The sequence below is a fragment of the Ziziphus jujuba genome, chromosome 11, assembly GCF_031755915.1.
Source record: "Ziziphus jujuba cultivar Dongzao chromosome 11, ASM3175591v1".
Taxonomy (NCBI): Eukaryota; Viridiplantae; Streptophyta; class Magnoliopsida; order Rosales; family Rhamnaceae; genus Ziziphus; species Ziziphus jujuba.
The window spans coordinates 16,089,815-16,108,107 of NC_083389.1; the positions used below are offsets into that span (position 1 = coordinate 16,089,815).

The following is an 18,293-nucleotide window of genomic DNA, read 5'->3' on the forward strand; positions in this document are numbered from 1 at the left end:
AGCATTCTCAGTCTTGTATTTGCGGCCTAGTGTTTCCCACAGCTCCTTAGCTGACTTCGTGCCACAGTATACTCCGTACAGGGCATCAGAAAGGCCATTCAAGACATAATTCCGACACAGGTAATCGGAATTATTCCAACATCCACTACCATGAGTGTCTCTCTATCACTATTTTCATAACTGGGTGGCGCATCTCCAATCAAGTACTTTGCAAGTCCCAGGGTGGTCAGGTAGAATAGCATCTTCTGCTACCACCTTTTGAAGTTTGCTCCATTAAACTTCTCAGGCTTTTCTGCATGACTTGCAGAAGGAGGCATCTGAATCCTAGAAGTCTGCGTAGGCATAGTCCTATTGTCTCCACTTGCCATTTCTGTAAAATCACAAAACAGAAATCAATTAGTTGTTATTTTCTATCTCAACAAGCTAATTGTAAGCAATTTCCAACAGGAAAACACACAAAATGTGATTTTTAGGGTTTCTGAATACACTACAAAAAATTAATGTATACACCCAAAATACTGTTCATGTGGCACTATTCATCGACACTGTTCACTGACACATGACACTATGCTGATGTGGCATGCCACCACATGGCACCCTGCTGAAGTGGCATGCAACCACATTCTTTCTCCAGATGTGGCAAATCGCCACATCATCATACCGATTACATGGCACGATGCCACATCATCAGAGCTGACATGGCATAGGCCACATGCCACCAGGGCTGACGTGGTGCACAGCCACATCATCAACGGGCTGATGTGGCACAAGTCCACATCATCGAGCCGCTGACGTGTTAACGCCACGTGAACATAGGGCTTACACTTGCCCGACACGTGTCACTGCCAGATACTAACACGTATCACCTGTATCAGGTCGACAAGTGCCGTATCCAGGAGGCAACATGTGGCGTTCCGCGAGACGGACACGTGTCACTTGTAACAGGTCGACATGTGTCTGTACCCATTGCATACACATGGCTTAACTTCTGGTAGACACGTGGTCTCGCGACTGTGTGACACGGGCTTAGCCATGGGACACCACATCACCTTGCCACTGTGGGCCATTTGTCAACACTTCGGCTCGACACGTGGCAATTTATCATCGTGACATGTGGCGAGCCCAATTACAATCAAGCCCTTTCGACTTGGGCCTAGGTCTAGATCGGGCCTAGATATTAGGCTGAACAGTAACCTGTTCTAACCGCGAGCTGGGCTGTGAAACTGGGCCAGGCCCAACAGAATTGATAATTCAGGCCCACTGGCCCAAATTCTTACCCAAACCTATTTTTCCGACCATTAATCCAAATTTTGATCTGTCTTCAACCTCCAGCCGGGTTTTCACGACCCGTTTTACTGGTAAACGAGTTTTTTTTTTTTTTTTTGACCCGGTTCAATTTTCCATTCAAATCTACTGTTCTGCCAGTTAAATCGTTGAAAGGTTTAGAAATTCATGGGCAAATCAATTTTGGAAACAATTTTAATTTAAAACAAAATTTAATCATTGCCCAAAATTTTTTTTTTTTTAAACTCCATGGGTTTGATGCAATTTTTTTTTTTTTTTTTTTTTGTTGGCCAAAACAAACGGAGCTTAAAATTAAACATATATAAGAAATAGGAACAAGGCATGTATCAGATTGGGTAAAACAAATTTGATTACAAATAAATATATTATACCCATGCCCAACCATAAAACAGTACATGGGTATGGTGCAAATTTTTTTGTTTTTCAACCAACGGGAAACTCACATAGTAAACACATATTCAATATATATATAACCATGTATATGCAACATATACACAATAATCAATTAATATAATAAATAGATCAAATCTCCACATATAGATACATATACAAAATTTTGAGATCGTCTTAAGATTGTTGAAATAAAGTATGAATATATATACGTAGATACATGTGGAAATATTAATATAAAATAAATAAAATTACATAAAATAATTAAAATAATTAGAACCTGTATTTCCTTAGTAGATATGATTTCTAGAAGTCTAACCGAGGTCTGTGTGGTACCACAGTCTCCTTAAGACGATTTCCACCCCACCGGTGTAAATGTTTTCTGACGGTCGTCTCCCAGGATACAACGGCTGCAAAAGCTTTCAGATTCAGCACTTCTGAAACTTTTCTCGTCGAACTATCAGTGTACCTTTACTTTACCACTGTATCAAAATCATTGTGATTTTTTCTCTGTTTTTCATGTAAAGAACTGCAGCAAAGTTTTTTTTCTATGTTTTCTAAAACTGAAAAATACGTTGAAAAGAACGTTGAAAGAATGTGTCCTCTTCCACCACTTATCCCAGAGTTTTTATTTTCTTAAAACTCTCAACCTCTACTTACAAAAAATATTTAAATTATTTATTAAAATAAAACACCATTTTTCCATCAAACGTAGGAGACAAAAACCAAAAATAAAGGCCCAAAAGCCCATTTACAAATCATTCAAATTTTTGGCCCAAAATACAACATTTCTTTGCATGGATGTTGATAAAGCTTCCCCGACCAAAGCTATTCTGCAGCCTTAAAATAGAAGTCTTCCTTGCCAATGCTCAACTCTGTTCTTTAGCTTTTCATTAAGCCTCTCAAAAGTTGCACCTTGCTTCTACTAATGAACAATGAATTTTCGATATAAACAGATTCCTTGTTAAGTCTCTTGAAGTTCCATAGATTTTTAATTGCTACTTTAGTCTTTCCACTTGTTGTTTTCGAAAAAAAAAATATCCGATTTCAAACTATTAATATCTTGTCCAGATCATTTGGCATATTTGTTAAATCTTATTGATTCTTGAACATTCGCCCTTCTAAACAATATAATATTATCAGCAAATAATAATATGAAAAAGGTGGAGCAGTAGGAGCCACTATAATACCATGAAACTTCCTTCTATATTCCTCCACAGCTGGCATCCTTGACAGAGCCTTAGATCCCAATATAAAAAGATATGGTGAAAGTTATTCAGTCTCCCTTAAGCCATGAGAAGCTAAAAAATTCTTCAAATTTACTTCCATTAAGTAAAAGAGAAAAAGAGGAGGAAGACAAGCATTGTTCAATTAAATTAATAAAAGTTTGACAAAAACCCAATTTTTGAGTACTTGAAATAGAAAATTCCATTCCATTTTATCATAAGCTTTTGACATATCCAATTTCGTCCCCATCAAGACATGTTTCCTTCTACAATTTTTGATCTTATGAATTACTTCTTACGTAATAATTGAATTTTCGGCATTCCACCTCCCTGGAAAGAAAGCTGGCTGAGAAGGTGATATGATCCTCTCTAAGTGAGATCTCAATCTCAAAGCAAGTAACTCTGCAACAATTTTATAAGTCACACTACATCGACTACTAGGTCGTAATTGGTTGAAGTTGTTTGTTTGATTGGATTTAGGAATAAACACAATAAAAGTTTGATTGATTTCTTTAGACATGCATCCTTCTCTTAAAAAATATTGAACAAAATCCACAATTTGTTTTTCAGTCTCTTTCCTATAATGCTGAAAAAGAATCTAGGTAATCCATTTGGACCCAGAGTTTTTAATAGATTGATATCTTCATAACTCGTAAAACCTCCTCATGAGTTGGAATTTAACAAAGCTCCATATTTTCCTCTTCTGAAATACAAGAATTAAAAAAGTTATCCAAATTGTTAGAAAAAGATGGATTTGAGCACTCCCATAGCCTTTTTAATTTAGAAAAAAGGAAATTGCCAATATCTTCTCTATTATCCAACCAGTCTCCATCATCATTCTTAATTAATAGGATCATTTTTATCACCTTCTTTTAGCCATAATTTGCGTTATTTTTGCCACTAAATAAGCTTTAAGAGCTTTCTGGTTTCATCCAATTCATCTTGCATGTTTATCTTTTGAACTAAAATTCCTTGAATAGCTTCTTTACCTTGAATTTCTACAATGTTCTGCTCCAACTTCCGAATCTTAGTTTGACAAAATCCAAATTTGTTTTTGTTCCACAAATTTAGGTCCCTTTGGATCCTTCTAATTTTATGCAGTAAACTATAGCATTGGTTCTATTGTTTTTATACCTTAAATATATTATGGACTACTTCAGAACTTGAACTATCTCTAGCCCAAACAGCCAAAAATCTAAACAGTTTTGGAAGATAATTGCTTTCTTGTTGCAATTAAATTTTTATAGGAGAATGATCAGATCTACAGGCCTCCAAATGTGTTACTCCTGCTCTAAGAAACATGGTTCTCTACTCATTGTTGCATAGAATGCAATCAAGCATTTCCCTTATGTTTGTGTAACCTGCTCTTTTGTTGCACAAAATAGAGTTATTCCTTACATATCCTCAATCAACAATCCTCTCATCATTTATAAAATTCCGCAAATACTAATTCCTCTTAGAATTAACTTGCTTTCCTCCCCCCCCCCCCCCCCTCTCTCTTGACTAATGACATCATTAAAATCTCCAAAGCACAGCCATGGCTCTATAACTCTACCAACAACCTCATTTAATGACTTTTAAAAGGATTTTTTCTCTCTCAACTAAGGACGACAGTAGCATCCACATAAAACAATTGTTTTCTTCCTAAAACCCAAATCAACATGCATAATATGATATTTTTTGAAGCATTTTAGCATTAATATTTACCTGGGATTTCCAAAAAGGTGCTAACTCTCCAGCTTAACCTTTTGTAAGAACTGCAATCATATGATCAAAAACATATGTTTCATTTTAATTGCTCTATTCTTCCTAGGCATGCTTTGGTCTCCATCAAGAATAATATGTCTGGCTAATGTTTCCTTACCAGGCCTCATAGAGCCCTAATTGTTGCAACTTTATTAATGTCACAACAGTTCCAAAAGATAAGACTTATGGCTCTTCGTGGGACTTAATAAGGCCCGCCTCCTCAACCTTTTGGATGCCATGGGAAGCAAGATTCGTTCCCCTTTCTTCTATCTCATCACTCTTTACATTGTGCTCTATGGAATTTTCATTATTGTGTGTATCCTTAGGGATCATCTTTTAGCACTTACCTCGAGTCTTTTTTACTTTGCTGCTCTTGAACTATTGGCACTACTGCTACCAATATTAAATTAGGTCAACGATCTCTCCATGCCATTTGAATTAAAAACACTGTAAGTGTTCATGATTTGTATCTCATGGTCACCCAGTTTATTGCATGAATTATTATTCTTTTCCATTACTGTCCAACAGGATTGACTAGTTTTAATAGGTTGTTGCTCTTCAAAACCATGGTTTAATTTCCTCTTGAAGCTTGATAAGAGCTCTTGGACTTGGGCCTGTATGAAACATATTATAGCCCACTTCTTTATCAGGGAAACACTGAAGAAAATTGGAGTGGAAATTAAATTTTCTGCAGCTTCCTTCATTACAATTCTCTGCAGCATCCTTCAGGGCCTGTATGATATTTCTTGAATATTGCAATTAATAATGTCAATGTGGCATTCCTTTTGTCATTGAGTTTTCTAAAATTTTCTGGCAGATCTGAGGTTCTCTAGATGCCACATATATAACTTCCTATTCCATGTCCATTTTACTAATTAACTTGTCTCCATCTGTAACACCCCGTCTCGAACCATGTCGAAATTTTTGCACGTTGACCGAGGTTGACCGTTGACCGTTGACCGAAGGGGTCAAAAGTTAACTTTTTGACCCGGTTGGAATTCTAGGTTGACTGAGGTACCGTTACGGGGTATACGTTGGCACGAGTTCGTAGACTGGTAGCACGTTGAAAACGGAGCTACGGTTTGAAAGTTTTGAGCAAAACGAGTTGAGGTCCAAACTGTCCAAGGGGTGCCGGGGTTGACTTTTTATTCATGCAAGGTTGAGCTTTGACTCATGCATGGTTGTGAAGTGCTCGTCGATACGAGTCCGTAGACTAGCGGCACGTCCGATTTGGACATGTGGTTTGAAAGTTATGGACCTGTAGAGTTTTTCAAACACCGTATTATTTTAATATTATTTTTTTTAAACGTATAACGATGTGCCACGTGTGACTTACTGAAGGTGACCATGTGTCACCATGTTGAGAAGCCACATGTCAACCATGTGTAAAATCAAATTATTTTTATTATTATTTTAAACAATAATATTTTTATTTAATTAATTTGAATTTATTTGTTTTATTTTCCCTTTTCTTTTTCTTTTTCTTTTTCTTTTTCTTTTCTTTTCCCCACGTGGGAAAACACCATTTCCTTTTTTCTTTTTCTTTTCTTTTTTCTTTTCTTCCTTCTTCTTCCCCGAGCCCGAGAGACAAAATACGTAAAAATTATTTTCTCCCTCTTTCTCTCTCCTTTGACTCTCTCCCTCTCCCTGTTTGACCGGCGTTTGGCCGGATTTCAGCCGCCGGAATGCTACACGCGCCGGCCACCGGTGTAGCCCGCCATCTCGCGACCTCGGCCACCAAATTTCCCGGCCAGCCGCCGCCGGACGCGCCCAGATCGGGCCGGCGAAGTCGCGGCGGCGAGGTGAAATTTTTCCAGCGATTCTCGCCGTTTCCGACCAACCCAGCCCGACCCATACCTCTATCCCGCTATTTTCGACCCCTCTGAGTCCATTTCCGGGGTTAGTTTGCCAAAATCCCCACCATTTGAAAGATCCCTCAAGTTTAAAACCGGCTGAAGCTTTCCGGCCAAATTCCGGCCACCTCTGGCAGAATTGGGGTCGATGGAGACCGGATTTGTAATCCTCGTCGCTCAAGCTTCGATTCGGTATATCATTCGCCTATTTTGGTTAACGTTTGTGTTTGACCCCCGGGTACCGGGTATTATTTACCCGAATAAAATATTAATTTATTTGACTGTCTGTGATTTTTGTTCTAGGAGCACCGGTGAGTCGTGAAATTGATCCCGTGGTGGATCATGGGTTAATTGCGTGCTCCAGGTGAGTGACCCACCTTCAAATTAATTTTGGAAATTTAATTGGTGAATATATTATGTGTTATTTAAATATTTGGAATTTAAATTCTATGTGCCAAATATTTATTTGAATTATTGTGGATTTATTGGTGAATTTATTGGATTTAAGAAAATGTGCATTTTACAAATTTATGCCATGTGAAATTATTTTATGGATTTGAGAATTTTGGAATTCTTGTGGTTTTAATATTAAATTGGGCATGATTTGATTTTCAAATATTTTAAGGAAAATATTTGTTTATGCTGGTGACTCCAATTTTTATAAAATATGCCCATGAAATATTATGAGATTTGATTATTATATTTCGAGAATTATTTATGCTATTGGGAAAATGTGGATATTTGAATTGGTGGATTTGGGAGTTGGTGGATTTGAAAATCATGAAATTTATGGTATTGATTATAAAGAAATTGTGGAGAATTTCCGGTTCAAGCGGATGGACTATGCCCGCTATGTTTATGCAAAAAATGTGAGTTTTGATATATAATTTAAATTTGTGGATTTTATGATTTTTAGATGCACCGTGCATGTACTGGTGTTCTGATTATATGTGATATGGATATTGTGCACACGGTTGTGATTAGCGCGCAGGTGGGTGTGAGTAGCGCGCGGTTGATATTATGAGGTTGTCCTGTGGTTGCCATCGGATGAGGGTAGGCCACCCCCCATGGCCGGGACACCAGGTTAGCAGCGGCGCAGTGGGACGCCACGCGACCGTATGCCGGTTTCTTTCTATAACCTCCTGTCTGGCGGTACCTTAGGATGCTGGGTACTGTTGGAGCCACTGGTATATAGTGGGTGCATCAACTGATTTCAGAACTGTGTTTTAAAAATAAAATGTTTTAAAGCTGTATTGGAATTAAAAATAATTATTACTGTTTCTGGTATTTATTTGATGTCTTGGTTTTCGGGGAATATGAATAAAGGGTTTTGTGAAAAGGTTTTGAAAGGGGAACTTTTCCAACTGAGAGAATTGTAAGGGTTTTGAGAGAAATTATTATTTCCAAATAATTATTATTTATCTACGTTATTACTGTGGTATTATATTGTATAGTAGATAGGGTCACTCACTGAGATGATTAGCATCTCACACTCTTAAATTCCGTTCCCCTAGGTCCAGGTTGGAGACGTTGATTGTCCGGGGCGAGCCCAACGTCTCAGTTCGTTGCCGAAGGTTCAAGAAGTTTTCTTCCCTTTTTCCTCTCGAACTTGTGTTATTTCTTATCTGTCATTTTATAAATTCCACATGTATCTGTATAATGCTCTGTATACTGTTTTGGACGTGTAGCTGTTTTTATTGCACTGAGTTGCTGTTGTTCTTTGAAGTGCTGTAAATTTGTGGAACAAATTTGTAGTTTGTGGGAGGAATAAGGGGATGTTTTTAGAAGTGTGTTTTCAGTGCAGGTAATTTGTGGTAAGTAAATCCCTTAGGGGAGGCTCTGCCGGATTTTCCGTTGGAGGGTCCGGTAGGGTTTCCCTGGGATCAGGGCTTGTCTAGGGTTCCGGGGAAGGAATTCTGGACGGGTCTTGACACCATCATTCATTAATTGCATAAAAAAATATTTTTATTTAAGCACTCCACTTTGTTAGCTTGGGCACTCCTCTGATTTTCATATGTAACTTTAATGTATTAATGGTTGAGCTGCTTGCAATTGGAAACACATGCAATTCACTATTAAACATATTACCAACATAATCTAACCTTAACCATGGACCATTCAATTCACTATTAAACATATTACAAGCATGATCTGACCTCAACCATGAACCATATAAGATAACAGACCTTCCGTTAGGTGCAGTTATCTTAACTTTCTTAATTTTCTGTACAATCATTGAGTAAATTCCCCAATCTTCCACATTTAAAACAAAATTTTGAAATTTTTTTACACTTAAATTGGATCTAGGTAGTTTGTTCAAGGCTTATCTTATGGAAGAAACTTGCTGTCAGCAGCTTTTCTATATCCACTTCCACCCAACTCTCAAAAATCTTTGATTTATCACCCTACCATCGTTGTTGAAATCCACTTCTAGCACTTTACTAATCAATTCTCCAATTTTTAAAGCATTCTTTTTGGTCATATATAGCAAAGGTAACCCATAAATTTGCATCCAAAAAGCTATATTCTTGAAATTTATTTCTTCAAAGGTTTTTTTAGAATCCCATTTCTTAAGCACAAAATAAGACCAGAACCTGCTGCTATGTTTTATAAACCAAAAGGAAAGCCTCAATGCCAGATTAGGAGGTGGCTAAGCTATTAGCCTCCTTTGATACAAGCTCAAGAAAAGGAAAAGACTCGAGATTAGTCACCATAGAGACAAAGATACTCCATCCCCAATTACAAAGCATATGAGCTAAACCATTAGCTTCTCTAGAGACCTAGTTAGAAGAAATGAAATAAAAGAACTCTACAACATTTCAAAGTATTATATAAAAAACATTCAGCTCCCCTATGTATCCTAAAATTAGAAGGCTTGTTCAAGCTATTCACAACCAGTAGTGCATCACATTACAATGGACTTCCAACCCTCCTCAATTGCAAAAAGAACAACTTCATAGATGACATAGATTTTAGCCACCATAACTAAATCAAAAGGATATTTACTGATAACAGCTTTAAACACACGACCTTTAAAGTCTCTTGCAACCATACCAATGCAATAAGCATTATCTTTAATGGAAGCATCAAAATTTAATTTAACTGCAACCTTAGAGAAACACTTCGAACCAACCATGGTATCCCTCCTACTCTCTACCTCCAAAAGACTTCTACAGAAGACACGCATCAATGTCAAAGACCTTCTCCCCATGCAAACTTTCGTTTTCTCACTCTCCACAAAAGACCTAAAGTAAAGAGCAATGAAAATAATAAAATCACCTTTATTACTATGATGGACTAGTAGGATCTTAACAAGCTCCCATAACAAAATCAAGAAATCTTACAGTGCTCCATTAAAACTCTCCCCATAAATATCCTAGGGCAAGGCAAACCACACAGCTTTAGCCACTTAGCACCGAAAAAACACAGAGAATCTCATTCTCCTCATTTCCACACCCATGGAGACAAAGAGGATTCAAGACCACAATACCATAACCCGTCAATGTTGAGAAAACAGGAAGACCCCTGTTTGCCAACCTAAAAAGGAAGAACTTGATTATTTCATGTAATTTAAAGGACCATAGGGATTTCCACCAACCAACCAAAGTTAACCCCTCCCATTGGTTAATCCAATAAGCAAACTTGATTGAGAGAGCACCCGAGGTTGAACCAATCCAGATTAATTTGTCCCCCCTTATCGTTGTAAGCCCAAATATATTTGCACTGTGCTTGGATTAAACAGGCTTTTAAGAAGAGGAACATTCCAACTTCTATCTGTCCACTTCAAGGAATTCACCATACCACACCACTTTAAATTGGTATTCGAAAGAGGAACTGGGTGAAATCAAGGATTATTAGGAATCCATGAATCCTCTCGTATGTTGATTTTATCCCCTTTTCCCCACTTCAAAACAACTCCCTTTCATCACCAACTTCCTGGAGTGAAAAATTCCCTCCTACAACCAAGTGCAGCTCTTTCTTTTCCTGCAACAAAGAAAAGAGGAGAAAGGAAAATATTTGGCTTTTAAGGCTTTGACCCATAGTTTGTCATCTTCCTTCACAAAAGACCACCCAAGTTTACTTAACAAAACACATTCATTAATTCGAGTCTTTTCAAACCCAAACCACCACACTGGCTTGGGATACAAACTTTTTTCCAAAAAAATAGGGCTAAAAAAAATTCCCAAAAAATCATTGCATCACACAAACCTCCTTGCTTTCCTTTTCCAACTCTTGACACCTCCCAACTAGAACCTTCACTATCAACATGACATACAAGGGAATGGAGCTGAAAACCGATTTCACCAAGGTGGACCTACCTGCTTGGTAATCCTAGTTATAGTTTCTACTAATAAATGTATGTATATATATATATAATTTTTCTACCGTGTAGATGTTGAACGGTTTCCATCCGCATGTACATATATATATATATACACACATATACATATACATATCCTAGCTTTTCCTGCTTGGTTTCTCCCTTGTTCCCATCTGCCTTCCTTCTTCTTGCATGGTTGACGCATGGTTGCCATTGCACATAAAGAGCTTTTCTTACAAGTGCTGTCATAATGTCAAAAGATTGTTTTAAAATTATGATAGATTTGGGTTGGGTTTGGGTTCATTGTGGTGGGCTTTTAACGGGTCCAAAATTAACCTCTGACAAAGGGGAATTTGGCCCAATACCCTCATAGGGACGAGGTTAACGATTTTTGCCCCCTCATTTGATATCTTTTTTTTTTTCTACCTCTTCAATTTTTGATAATCCCAAAATACCCTTATATCCAAATTAAATATTTTTATTCTTTTTTTTTCTATGTTTTTTTCTTTCTTTTCTTCATCCGACTTTTCTCTTCTTCTTATAATCAATATCCAGCCCATTAGGAGCCCTCTGTTTCCTTTTGCATCGGCCGGATTGTAAGCTTGGAGACTGTGCGTTTTGAAGGAAATGATGAAGAGGCGACTAGAGAGAAAACTGCAGGGTTTTAGAGAGCCCTTGGAGCAGAAGCAGAAGCATCAGGTAGGCAACAGCAAAGTAGGAAAGCATGAGGCTCATTCTATCAATCACTGGTAATCTTCTCCTCTCCATTTTCAAATTCTTAAGCTTTTTCCCAGACATTTTTTTACTCGTTTCGCTAATAATGAAATAGTTTTTTTTTTTAAATAAATAATATATTTTAGATTGTTATAATTCAGGGTAGCGTAATTCAGTGCTGCGAGAGGTGGGACGGCTATACTTCAGTGCGGTTTCAACAGAGGAATACACAAGGAGGAACTACGCAAGCAATGTCTCTGAGTATAACACTGTTATCGGTTCTCTCACCGCGCAGAGAAGGTAGATTCTAATTTTGATTTTCTTTTTGTGGTTTTGGGATTTTTTTTTTTTGGGAGAAATTGTGAAAGTTGTGTTCTTTTTTTTTTTTTTAAATAACGGTGGTGGTAGGCATCTCTTGCTGAGAGATGTGTATGATGATATGATGCTGGATGGAGTACCCCAGATGATGTTCTATCTGCTTTAAGACGACATTCTTCAATTTCTCAACATCAAAAATCTCTGGATTCTAATTTTCCAAGGAAGAACAGAGGATCAAGATGGAATAAGGAATATTTTAGTCATTCTAATGCTTTGGACCATAAAGATAGTGGTGCGAAAGGTGTTCAAGACTTGTGGAACAAAAAATCAAGGTCTACAGGTCCACCAGAACAGAAGGTAAGATTTTTTTCATTATATTTTTGTCCTGTTTAATATGCATCTTATCGATCTATGCATTCTTCAAAACATAAGATGAAATTATTATGTTTTTAGTAATGATTTTCTTCTGTATCGGTACTAGATACTGTAAAATCGAACATGTAAAAAGATGTTTCTGATAGGTGCTTGCCACATGCCAGTCACATTTACTATGAGGAAGCATTGACCATGTTACAAATATTTGATATTTTCAATCGCTTAGGAAGTGCTTTTTGGGTAGCTTCCCAGAAGTCCTGGTGGCATTTTTCTCCTTTGTGGAATTTTTTGCTGAATAACCTTTCTTTTGTCTTGTGGAATTTTTTGCTGGATAATCTTTTTTTGGTTTTGGTTTAGTTGATTTACTGATATTTTGTTTTCAATCTTTTGATAATTTTATTCTATCATTAGCTCTCATGTTCACCATTCTCAAGGCTTCCTGTATAAGATCAAGGACACATACTATTTGCACAATAAAAACTGCCTTGATTAGGTTTGCCAGTTTGCAAATATACTATGAAATACCCTAGTCATTTGGATTTGTTGATTCTATACTCTCATATATATTTCTCTTTCATCTCTCTCATATAATGTTGATGATCACCTCAATGTTATATATAAAAACCTAGCAAAGGAGAGTTCATCAACAAGAAAACCAACTGGTCCTTTATTTATTTGGGATAGTTGTTAAGTAGCCTGTATTAATGGACGAATGAATGGTTTTCTCAAAACGGTTTCTTAAAGTGAAGATGCTGAGGATGTTGTGTCTCCAATAAGTAAGCCGCAGATTGTTGCTAAGTCACAGTAGCTAACAATGAATGTGGAAATCTTAGCTTAAGTATTTGGAAAAGAAAGTAACTGCTTTGAAGATTGATCTGTATAAAAATTGAGGGAAAAAGAGCTCTGATTTGCAATAACTGGTGAAATTTTTTTTTCTGGACTTCTTTTGCTCACCGATAAATCCCCAAGTTTAATTGAAATATCCTTCGCATAACAAGGAACTGGAAAACAAGATTTCCATTATAGTGGAATACTCTTTACATTTCCCATGTTTCTTTGACTTGTATATGATTGATTGATGTATGCAGTAATTGTTTCTCTTGATTTTATATTTGTGTGTGTCTATGTTATTAACTTATGTTAGTAGAGTCCATAAACATGAGCCCATACATTATTTTTGCCCTACATTTTTTTTTTCATTTTTTTTTTCTTTTTAACACTTTACTTTTTAGTTTCATTGTTATCTCTTCTAGTCTGTTATTTCTATTTCCTTTATCTTTCCCTCAAGTGTTTTTTACTCTGTAGGTTAATGCTAGTGATGATCGGTCATCATCAACAATTGAAGCAAAAATTCTTGATGTAGTGCAGATGAACTCTGTCACTGTTGACTCGAGGCCAAAGTGCTTGGTTGGTATTATTTTTTATGGTTACCCTTCTTATTCTAGAATGTATGTAGAAGAAACAAGTTACTACTTTTTCTCTAGGTGATTGATGAAATAGATGGAGCTCTTGGTGATGGCAAAGGTGCTGTGGAGGTTATTCTAAAGATGGTAATTGTGTGTTTTATATTATTATTAGTTTTTTGGGTCTTGTGTGTTTTCCACTATTGAATGCTGCTTATTTATTAAATTTAATTGTCTGCACGCTTATTTGTGTTTTAATATAATTGTAGTTATAGTTATTTTATTACTATAATTGCTGTTGGTGATTAAATATAACTACTTTCGTTGTTATCAGTTATTGTTGTCATGTATAATTCTTGTTTTCCTTAATGTTTAATGCAAACTGTCAGTTATTGCATTTACTTCATTATCAACATGAGAATCATAAAGGAAATTTACTGTTTAAACTCCATGGTTGCACATTCTATACGTTAACAGAAACCTCCATTTCTACCGAGGTTAATATATTCAGCTATGGTGGTTTTTATTTCCTAGTGCTCATTATATTTTTCACTTTTATTTTATGTTGTTCATATAGGTTTCTGCAGATAAGAAGTCTGATACAGGGAAGGAGAATTTTCCAAATGAAGAAAATCATGAAAGTACATAGAAAGTTTATCATTCATATGGAGTTTCCTTTTCATGATTCCCTGAAAAATGGTACCTAGAAAGTTTATCATTCATATGGAGTTTCCTTTTCATGATTCTTTTCATGTAAACTAGATAGTATTTTTTGCTTATTTACAGCGACTTGCTTTCTGCAGGGTTCATATATTTGTTCAACCAACAGTTAATCGTGTTGTCAGTAGGTGATCCTTGACTACCATGGCTGATGTTTAATTGCTGTGACAATTTCAAGCCTTTCCATTTCTGATTTCATCTGTTTTATAGACATTTTAGATACTTTGTTGCTTCCATGATTTCTGAAATTTCCTTAGAATTTCTTATATGAAGTCAGTGAATGGAAATAAGATCTTTAGATGGAAGACTTAATTATTTTGATTATCCAATTCAATCTTCAGGACAACATATCCACTTGCATACTGACTACTTACAAGACAGTTTGATAATGACTCGCTTTGTGATATTTTTCTTCCTTTGTTGATGTCTAGACCAATAATTCTACTCTTCACAGTTTGCATACAACATTTTATCGCATATGAGGACAGCTAAGGTCTTCAGTTCTCATTATATTTATTTAAAATTTTTTTGAGGGAATCCCTTATTTTATTAAATCAGAGATGTTTTTTTGTCAAGTATTAAAAAAAGTTAGTCATTTTTTTAGGTTGAGATTTAAAACAAAATGCTTTTGTAATTTTCCTTAATTATTTACAATAATTTTTTTTTAAAAATATTTCGAATCCAAGACCGTTTGTATGAATCCAATAAAACAAATAAATAAGTGTATATATAAGTAGTCTTTCAACTATATTGTGAATTTGTGACTCCTATTTTGGTTTTAACAATCATATCCTCCAACTCATCCAAACACTCCACCACCATTAGTCCTTTTTTAATCTTTGGTTAAAAAAACTTTAATAGATTCAAAACATTTATGTCATGAGACACCAAAATATTAGAGTCCTTTTTTAATTTTTTGTTAAAAAACTTTAATAGATTCAACACATTTATGTGATGAGACACCGAATATTAGCTAATTTGTGGAATTTATTATTATTATTATTATTATTATTTGGGGAATTTGGCCCAATGCCCCTATAGGGATGAGCTTCACGATTTCTACCCCTTCATTTGCTATCTTTTGTTTTCTACCCTTTCAATTTTTAATAATCCCAAAATACCCTTATATCCAAATTAAATATTTTTACTTTTTTTTATTTTATGTTATTTCTTTCTTTTCTTTCACCCAACTGTTCTCTTCTCCTTCATCACGCTTCCCTAAACCTGGCTCATCTCTTCTCATTCATCCATCAAGCTTTCTTCACCTAGTTGCTGTTTTCCCAAACAGCCCCGTTTCGTCTCTCCGGTCACCAAAATTCCATACAAAGAAAGAAATTGATGGTTTGGAATTCGAAATTAGGGTATTGTGAAGAAGGAGGATGTGGATTTGTATACGAAGCTCAAGGGTGGTACTGCATGGCGGAAGCAGATGCGTAAGCTTGCTGTTTCACTTGGCCTCTCTGATAAAATGCCTGGTCTGTTTGCTTCATTTTTCCTTTGACTTTTCGATTTGAGTGGTTTCAAGGGTTTATTTAAAACATTTGTGGGGTGTATTTTTTTTTTTTTTCTAATTGCTTTTGGGATAAGTTGGAATCGAAATTAGGGTTATGTTTTTTTGTTTTTACTATTTCTGTAATTTTTTTCCTTTTGCTTTTATAATTTTTGTTTTAGGTAGTGTTCGGTGTGCGATTTGACGGTCTGATAATGGAAATCGGCAAGGATTTGAGAATGGAGGACGGGGATTTTGTGGTGGAGACTTGCATTACGCATACTCTACCCCCGGCATTGACGCTTGAGAAGGCATTAGAGAGTATCAAAGATGCTGTGGGGAAGTTGAAGCTAAATCCTCCTTCTACCTCAAATGGGTTCTTTCGGTTTCAGGTACTGGAAAATTCCGTATGTTATTTTCATTTCACATACTATGTCGTTTCACTTTGCTGTTTTGATACTATGTCGTTTTGTTTGGTTTTCATTTCATATGTGATTCTGTGAGGATTTCTAAAGGTCGTTGTGCCTTCCAGTGCGAAAGCTTTGGATTGGTTTGCCTGTCAGTCAGAGTCTTGCGAAGTTTTTCCTCTGTTTTTATGTCGAAGGAAACATAAAATCGTGATTGTATGTGAATGAAACCGTTGGAGTTTTTGGAATTGGGTCTGCTGTTCACTTTACACGGAGTTATTCTTCTATCTCAGGAGAGAAGACAACGAGCAAAAGGTTTAGATTCTCGTATCTCTTATTTCTCACTCATCAAAAGCGTCTCCTATGATGATTTAGGGGTTGCATTTGGTTTTTATTGTTTGTTGTCTGTTGTTCATTATATATATATATATATATGCAAAAATAATTTTAACTTTATTAGGACAAGAGTTTCCTTTTTTCCTATTGAGCTTGATGGCTGAACTGGTTAAAGTTGGGGGTCTGTAATACGGTTCCCCAACTCCATAAAGGAAAAGGTTTCCTTTGAATAGTTAGTCTGAAAGATGGATGTTTCAAACTTCTATTTGGAGGGTCATGGACAATTTTGGAGCTATTGAGACTTACGGCTTACCCTATTCCATTGACATCAAGGTGCAGGAGGTTATGTAATCATTTTTTTAAGTGGCTTTAGGCTAACGAGCGGAATATGTGTTGAATAACAACTCAAGATTTGTTAGTTATTTTTTTGAAAGGTCTATTTGGAAAATGACAAGGCAGGAATGAAATTGAATATTAACGTGAACTCTTCATTGGCAATTATGTAAGGAATGTTTCAACATATATGCTAAAGGCTCTAAAACATTTTATGAAATTTAGAATACTTTTGTCCATTTATTGGAAATTTGTGGTTGGTATGAAAAATTGATTAAGTAATGATGGTTAGTTGCTTATGGTTATGCATCTAATTATGATGCAAAATCTATTGCCTTAAAAGGTTCCTGCGTGTTTGGTAATTTGCATTTGGTATTGCAAATATGATGTATACTGTAGTGGCAATTTTTTTATCTGCATTTAGGTGTACGTTGTTTTGCATGGATACTTGGGTCTTTTAGATTTGTATGAATCTTTTCCTTGACAGCTCTAAAAATGGTAGCTAGATGCTATTAAATTTAAGTAATGTTTGTGGTTTCTCCATAGATAGAACAAATGAGCTCTTGCAAAACAAGGGTAAAACTTCGACTGTTCATTAGTCACGGTTTTGCATGTGATAGTTATTTAATTTATTGCTTTACGTAGTTACATGTGATACTTATTTAATGTATGTCTTTGCTGTACTTAGTTGCCTGGTGCCATTGCTTATATTTTTATTACCGTAGTTGTGTTGTGCAATGGTATGCTTTTTCTTATTCTTCTACTGTTTGTTATTTATTTATTTTTATTAATTTTTGTTTATTGGCATTCCAAAGCATTGTTGAATGTTGATCATGTTGATGTTTTGTTTGATTTGTTGCATCTGTGATTTGTAGTTTGTTCTCTGCTACATGTTTTGTATTTGTTAGATTACTGGTGGATGAATTTGATGCTGCACTTTGGAAGGTTGGCAGAGATTGAACCTTTATACTTCTTTATGGATACTCTAGGTATTTAATTATTTTCTTTGAAACTTGTATGCTAAATATTGTAACTAACTGCAGATATTTAGTTTGATTTCATCCAGGTATCAAATTGGTCTCCGTTTTAGTGGAGGTGCCCCATATGCTTTTAATGTTGTCACTAAAGTTTGGCATTATACCAATTGTGGTGCCAGTTGGTGTTCGAGATTTTGACATTGATGGGGAACATTGGGTCAATTTGGGATTGATACCAACACAGGCTTTTGTAGGAGCTGTAATATTCTCTAGTTTTTATTCATAAAACGCTTGTACAATTTCCTCTTGCTAATTCAGATTTTGTTTTTAGTTTTTGTACATGATTCTCGTGTCAATATGATGTGTAAGGCGCATGGACT

At 35.9% G+C, this 18,293-nt stretch overlaps 1 protein-coding gene and 1 long non-coding RNA gene across 2 annotated transcripts; both read left to right on the forward strand.

Annotated features, from left to right (window-relative positions):
* Positions 1-11,718: 11,718 nt before the first annotated feature.
* On the forward strand, positions 11,719-14,354 carry LOC132799990 (uncharacterized). The gene is made up of 5 exons (XR_009634931.1): positions 11,719-11,855; positions 11,964-12,230; positions 13,554-13,655; positions 13,733-13,798; positions 14,229-14,354. It is a non-coding gene; the product is annotated as an uncharacterized LOC132799990 (long non-coding RNA).
* Positions 14,355-15,577: 1,223 nt separating this feature from the next.
* Positions 15,578-16,428, forward strand: LOC132799844 (protein PHYLLO, chloroplastic-like). Its single transcript, XM_060812575.1, has 2 exons — positions 15,578-15,846; positions 16,047-16,428. The coding sequence occupies exons 1-2, from the start codon at positions 15,801-15,803 to the stop codon at positions 16,361-16,363; spliced, it is 363 nt and encodes a 120-aa protein (XP_060668558.1). The 5' UTR covers positions 15,578-15,800; the 3' UTR covers positions 16,364-16,428.
* Positions 16,429-18,293: the final 1,865 nt, after the last annotated feature.

What these genes read in the sequence shown, in the direction of transcription:
- LOC132799844 (XM_060812575.1), top strand. Translation starts at nt 15,801, where the DNA reads ATGCGTAAGCTTGCTGTTTCACTTGGCCTCTCTGATAAAATGCCTG. An exon ending in CCTCTCTGATAAAATGCCTG is followed by an intron (nt 15,847 to 16,046) that starts GTCTGTTTGCTT and finishes TGTTTTAGGTAG; the next exon opens with TGTTCGGTGTGCGATTTGAC.